A 7,500-nucleotide genomic window follows, 5' to 3' on the forward strand; every position below is an offset into this window, starting at 1 on the left:
ATAGTTTCTTTTTTTCTTATTAGATTTTTTTCCTTATTAGATAAAATTTGTTACGTTCCTCTTATACCCTCCCACCCCTCTCCCCGATTATTTAATTTCTTTTTATTGAACTTCGTTCGTCGTAAAAAAAAAAAAAAAAAAAGAAAAAGAAAAAGAAAAAAAAATTGTAAAACGGATGACGGTCTCCTCCTCCTTGCAAATCTCAAGGAGGGAGGGAGGGGGCGTTATTGATGCTTATTCGAAAAATAAACATAAATGCAATAATAAAATTATATTTGATATATGAGAATGAGGGGAGGAGGAGATTATTTTTAGATACGAAGAATATTATGCTTAGATTTGATTTGTTTTTATCAGATAAAATTTGTCACGTTCCTTTTTCTTTTTCTTTGTTTTTTTTTTTTGTTTTCTTGTTTTTTCCTTCCTTTTTCCATCTCGATGATTCATTCATTTATTCACGATGATTTGTTTGATCGTAAAAAATTCTTAAAAGTATTGAAGATTCTTCCAAAAATCTTAGTAATAATATTATGAAATAAAAATAAATCTAATCAAGAAGAAAATTAGATATTATAATATTTTTGAATTAGATAGATCATTGAATCGATGATGTATATATATATATATATATATATATATATATATTTTTGCAAAAATAGATCGTTCGATTTTCGTATGTCTTCGTTTCGTTTATTTTCAAATACAATATTTTCTTTCGTGTGTCGTCAATTTGAATCGTTGATTTTGTTTCAAACAAGAAAAGAAAAAAAAGGGGGAAGGAAAAAAAAAACCAGAAAAATGAAAGAAAAATGAAAGAAGAAAAAAGAAGGTCGATGCAATAACGTATCTGTGGATTTTTATTGTACGATACAATAGTTTCATGGTTTCGCAATATTTATCTCTCTCTCTCACTCTCTCTCTCTCTCTCTCTCTCTCTCTCTCTCTTTCTCTTTATTTCTCTTTGTCTTTTTTATTTAAAATTTTATATCAATAATCAAAAGCGACAATGACCCGTCCCGTTCATATCGTTTTCCAATATTTTCTACAAAGGTATTCTATTTTTTCGATTAAAAAAAAAAGGAAAAAAGAAAAAAAAGAAGAGAAAAAAAAATTTCTATTCTCCAGACAATGACGATGATAATAATAAAAGGAAGAAGCAGAAGAAGAAGCAAAAGAAATAAGACGATGATATATATATATATATATATATATATATATATATATATATATATATCCTCAGATTTCAATATACATTTTACACACGAGTTTCATCGGATCGATTGGATCGGATTGGATCGGACATATATATCTTTGTAGTTTTGTTCGAAACCTGTTTTTTTTTTTTTTTTTTTTTATTACCCGTTCTTATTCATTCAATTCTTACAATTACTACTTTTATTCGATAACAAGAAGAAGAAGAAGAAACAAAAAAAAAAAAGAAAAAAAAAAAAAAGAAAGAAGAATGTATATTTTAAGATAACTTTAGTTTTAGATAGATCAACTTCAACCTCGATTAAAACAATTTGCGCATTGCATGATTCATGAGTTTTTTTTCTCTTTTCTTTTTTCTTTTTTATACCTTTATCAATGACATTATCGTAAATGCGTTTTCAAATTCATAGATTATTATTACCGAGAGCTTCAAAGAATTTAGAGAACTTTTCCTTTTTAAAAACAAAAATTATTCATTCTGTATAAATGACAGCTGTTCAAAATCCCTGAGATATTACAGCACATCCCAAGTGCACAATTAGAAATTATTTTGAGATGTTGCACAATTAGGAATATACATATACATATATATATATATATATATATATATATATATATATATATACATATAATATATAATATATAATGTATAATATATAATAATAAATTAATTAATAGATACGAACATTCGTACGTTGTAATAGTAGTATTAATGGTAGTAATATTTTTTTCTTTTTTCATTCTACTCTTTCGTATTTAAGGATGGAAAAAAAAAGGAATTAAAACCATGATGATTTGAATATATTAAATGAGAAGAATAGACGTATATAGGATACATGGATAGATTTATATACATAGAAAAGCATTGTTAAAAACGGATTTCAGTGATTCCTTTGATATTACTGTGCATTCGAGCGGAAAAAACTCGTCGTAATAATTTCCATCTGCCTTTACTGTGAGAAAGAGAGAGAGAGAGAGAGAGAGAGAGAGAGAGATCCTCTTTTTATTCGCGAGCAACGAGACACTCTCATCTTTATCTCTTCAATTTCATTTCCTGGGGTTTTTCAACGCGATCAAATAGCTCGCGATCGGATTCGAACGAATCGTAGACATCTTTCCTTCTTTCTTTCTCTCTCTCTCTCTCTCTCTCTCTCTCTCTTTTCTTTTTTCTTTTTTTTTTCAATTTATTTCTTTCTTTTCTTTTTTCTTTTTTTTCTTTCTCTTTTTTTTTCTTTTTTTTTTTTTTCAACGAGAGAGAAAACGCTGTTATATAATTACAGGTAAAAAATCTCTTTTGGAAAAAGTGACATGGCATCGATCGTTTTTGTTATTTAAATTAAAAACACACAACACACACACATACACACATAATATAAATAATTTATGTATATATATATATATATATATATATATATATATATATATATGTATATGAGTGTGGCCAATAATTATGAAAGTTTGTTATATATTTCTCCTTTCGAGATATTTAAAGGATTACATTTGAATAAATTAAAAAAATATTCTTTTTTTATTATGTATGATTTTAATTTAGAATTTTATTAATTTCGATCAATGAAAATTTATTATGGATGTGAAATTTTATTTCAATCTCATATGAAAATATTGTTTTCAATGTTTGAATTGACTCAGATCATTTAATGCATATATATGATTACATACATATATATATATATATATATATATATATATATATATATATATATATATATATATTATACACATAATATTTCATATGCTTTATCGATGTAAAAAACAAAAACAAAAAAAAAAAAAAAAGAAAAGCGCTACACCGAGCATAGCGTACTGTTTATTTGTTTTTATTTTCTGTTTCTTTTTTTGTTCTTGCTCCCTCTCTCTCTCTCTTTTTTTTTTTTTCTTTTTTTTTTGTCGACATAATTTCCGTCGAACGTTAAAGCCAGAAGCAAATCCTTCCGCTTTCCTAGCCATTTATTTCCAACTATGATTTATTTTGTCCTTTCTTTTTTAATCTCTCTCTCTCTCTCTCTCTCTCTCTCTCTCTCTCTCTCTTTATTTTCATTCTCACTTTGAGCAATCATAAGTCATCGTTGTCGTTGTCATTGATTTTTCTTTCTTTTCTTTTTTCCCCCCTTTAATTTTTTTTTCTTTTTCTTTTTTTTTTGTTTTCTTTTAAATTCTTCCTTTTAATCCGCTCTATCGAGCATCTTGTTGATCACGAATAAAAATGTAGATTTGAAAAGAGAAAGTAGGATTAACGTTATTACGGAGTAGAATCAAACGGAGATGGATAGATAGATAGATGAATGGATAAAGAAAGAGAGAGAGAGAGAGAGAGAGAGAGAGAGAGAAAGGCAGAAAGATGACTATTCGATCTTATCACTATCCCATAAATTCGTTATCACTATATGTATATATATATATATATATATATATATATTGATCGAGAGGAAGAAAAATAAGAAAAAGAAAGAGAAAAGAAGAAAATTAGAAAAGAAAAGAAAGAAATATTCAAAAATTCTCGAAATAAATGGATTCTATCATTTCAAAGCTAGTCTATTTGCAAAACGATTTCGGTAATATTCGTTTGCAAAGAAAACCTTTAACTTTTTCAAACATCCAACCTGTCCAAGTTGTTACCGTTTATTTCAAGAATCTTTATCTATCTATCTATCTATCTATATATATATTATATTACATATATATATATATATATGTATATGTATATGTATATATAGATATTAGGAATTCTAGGGTATCTTGTGTATATATATATATATACATAGACATATCGTATCTATAGAAAGAGTTTCTATATAGAGTTTCTTTTATAAACGGAATAGGAAGCATGGTATCCGATCAAGGACACATGGGATATCGAGTGAAGCTATTTGATATCGGGTATCCGAAAAATAAAAATAGTCTATGTATATATATATATATATATATATATATATATATATATATATTAATATGTCATAGCCTCTCAATATTCGTAACTTCGAATTCTTTTTCTCTCATTCTCTCTCTCTCTCTCTCTCTCTCTCTCTCTTTCTAATTGTTATTTAATAATACTAATTACTATTTAATAAAATTTAGTTAATAATAATGTATATAGGATATTATTAAAATTGATTATATCTCTCTTGGAATATTCCTTTTGTTTCATTTTTTTTTCTTTTCTCTCTCCCTCTCTCTCTCTCTCTTCCCAATTATTGTCTTGTTATAAAAATTGAAACGACGATTTCATCTTGGAAAAATATATTCCATGACGTCATCGTATTTGAATGGAATTGTTAATAAAAAAATTGGTTCCCTTTTCTTTTTTTTTTTCTTTTTTTTTAAATCATATAAGAGATTTTCAAAAAGATTGCTTACGCGTTTTTATCGAGAGAAGTATTCTTGAAAAAAATATATATATATGTACTTAGGGATTTCGAGTGACGATAGGAGTAGGAATAGGGACAAATTATTATTATTATTGTTATTATTATTATTATTATTATTATTATTATTATTATTATTATTATTAGGAACGAACAAATTTTTGTATTAATCGTGTTAAGCATTTTCTCCTGGATTTTCTTTTTTTTTTCTTTTTTTCTAACGTACATATATATAAAATATCTTTCACATTTATGAATAGTCCGAAGTAAAAAAGAAAAAAAGAGAGAAAAATTATTGTTTCGTTTAATATCTCGATTATTATTCCATATTAAATTTATTCTATATTAAATTTTGGGAAAAGTAGTCTGCTGTCGAAAAAAAAAAAAAAAAAAGAAAGAAAAAGAAAAAATAGTATTTGCAAAATTTCCCGTTGAGTCGACGACGTTGAAAGAAAGAATTTTTTGAAGGTTTCGGAATCTAAAAAAAAAAAAAGAAAATTTCTGAGAACTCTGAAATTTAGAAAGATTTTTTTCCCAAGTGTTCTACGATTTCCAAAAATTTCGCAATGTCTTTTCTTTTTTGAAATATTCAATCGAATAATTCCTACTCCCATAACAAAGCAATAAAGCAATATTCGTTTAATTCAATGTCTCGTATAAATTTGTGAGAGCAGTGATTAGCTGTTAACAATAAAAAACAAAAAAAAAAAAAAAAAGAAAAAAAAAAAGAAGAATTACGCGATCATTGAAGAGGAAACAGAAAATAGATGAAGAAAAAGATTTATAGAATTCCTATTCCAAAACAATGATCATCATTTAATCCGAACACACATACACACACACACACAAAAAAGAAAAATCAATTTCGAACGAATAAATTAATTAATTTCTTTTCTTTTTTTTTCTTTTCTTCTTTTTTTTTTTCTTTTTCTTTTCTTCTTTTTTTTTTTTTTTTTTCATATATTCTCAAATCCTTACGCTATTATTAGTCGCGTAGAAACGGATAAAAAATTATCGTTTTATAAATCTTTCGAAATTAAAACGTAAATGTAAAAAAGTTTCGCAAAAAGAAAATCATATCGTATAAAAACATTAGTCGAATGAATAAGTTCCACGTTGAGTCGTTTAAATGGGCTTGAATCATGTTGTTGGCTCGTTTAAAAGATGATTGTCATGAAGGGTCTATGCGAGAGTGAATACATGTGAACCAGTTTTAAAATTTAGTCACGAGCCGTCGGTGTACGGAGATGATATTTTCTCTCGACGATCATATTTTCTTTCTTTAGTACGACGAAAGAGTGATAGAGAAAGATAAAGAGATAGATATCGATAGATAGATAGATAGATAGATAGATAGATAGATAGACTAGTATTTAGATAAATAGATAAATAGATGAATTGATAAAAAGAGAGAGAGAGAGAGAGAGAGAGAGAATGATGGATATAAAGAACGAAACGAACGATTCGATATTTTTTGTTTTGATGAAAGGAAAAAAAAAGGATAGAAAGAAAGAAAATTTATTAAAAGAGAAAATGTCGTTATCGTCGGGATTATGTTCGTTCGATGAATCGAAAGAAACGAATCGGATTAATTGTTTTTACGATAAAACGTTGAATAAAAATGAAACGATCGTATCGTTAATAAGAACGTATAAACGTATAGATCCTAATGTATCCGTCAAAGCGATCACAGAAAGAATCGAGGAACTTCGTAGATGTTTCAAAAGGGAATATAATTTACGCTCTAATGCGTTATCAAGGGAAAAAGAAATACGTCAAATGAAATTGTTTGATGGGAGACTGTGGAAAAATCGTCAGGATGAATTTCTTTGTTACATCGCTGATATTGGATGTTTGGAGGATTGCCGGCACGATGTTTTCGAGAGAACCAAAAGCGTAATGAAAGAGATCGTGATACCGTCAGGAGTGAGTGAGTGGATTTGAAAAAAAAAAGAAAAAAAAAAAAAGAAAAAAAAAAAACAAGGAAAATTTATTATTTGCAAAAAATGAAACAAATGTGAAGTTCGCAAGTGACTTCGTGAATTTTCCTTTTTTTCTTTTCTTTTTTTTTCTTAATTTGCGTCGAACCACTTAGATGGGAGTTCTCACTTTTTCTTTTTTTTTTTTCTTTCTTTTTATATTCACAATAAATTCCCTTTAAATTTTCATTGCTTGATGATATTAAATGAGAAAATTTTTTTCTCCATCGAATAAAAAGTAATTTATTTTCAAGAAGTCAATCCGATTAACTCCGTAGACTAAATGTAAAATCGTTGCAATAGTAATAATACAGTTCAAACGAGGCAGCAAGGTCTTTTCTTTTCTTTTTTTTTTCTTTTTTCTTTTTTTTTTTTTCTTTTTCCTTTCTTTACCTTCTTTTTTTCTTTCTTTTATAGATTCTACAATGTTTGTTTGAATTTATATTTCAAAAAGGGAATTTTGTAAAGCAATTTATATCATTTCATCACATTTCTTCTTCACTTTTTTTTTTCTTTCTATAGAGTTAATCGATTTGGCAAGTGGGCAGTAGCTCATATATATATATATATATATATATTGATATAATAAAATAGAAAACAAATAGAAGAAAGAAACAAATCTTATTTTATAAAGATTCATTCGCAATTCGATTTTTATCGTTTATATTAAAAAAAAAAAAGAAAAAAAAAGCAAAATTATTATTTGCGGTACAAATTTAAAAGAGATCAAGGAAATACAATCAAAAAAAAAAAAAAAAAAAAAAAAAAGAAAGAAAAATGAAAAAAAGAAACAGTAATAAAAAGCAGTAAAAAAGAAATAAATAAAACAAATAGAAAGAGAAGATAGATAGACGGGAAGAAATTTTTTCTAACGAATTTACTCACAAGTTTAATCTCTACATTAGAATAACACTTTTCTATCTATC

General features: G+C 26.3%; 1 protein-coding gene across 5 annotated transcripts in view; it reads left to right on the forward strand.

Annotated features, from left to right (window-relative positions):
- LOC124422256 (sodium channel protein 60E) overlaps positions 1-7,500 on the forward strand; it is a 94,608-nt gene that overhangs the window by 36,418 nt on the left and 50,690 nt on the right. Inside the window, exon 1 of one of the 5 annotated variants that reach the window (XM_046958493.1) lies at positions 6,027-6,521. The exons of 3 other annotated variants lie outside the window; for them this stretch is intronic. In XM_046958493.1, the coding sequence (XP_046814449.1) occupies positions 6,030-6,521 (492 nt within the window). In that variant the 5' untranslated portion in view covers positions 6,027-6,029. Of the gene's footprint in view, positions 1-6,026; positions 6,526-7,500 lie in introns of those variants that run through there. One more of the 5 variants, XM_046958503.1, reaches the window with a different exon arrangement.

The sequence above is a fragment of the Vespa crabro genome, chromosome 1 (genome assembly GCF_910589235.1).
Source record: "Vespa crabro chromosome 1, iyVesCrab1.2, whole genome shotgun sequence".
NCBI classification, from domain to species: domain Eukaryota; kingdom Metazoa; phylum Arthropoda; class Insecta; order Hymenoptera; family Vespidae; genus Vespa; species Vespa crabro.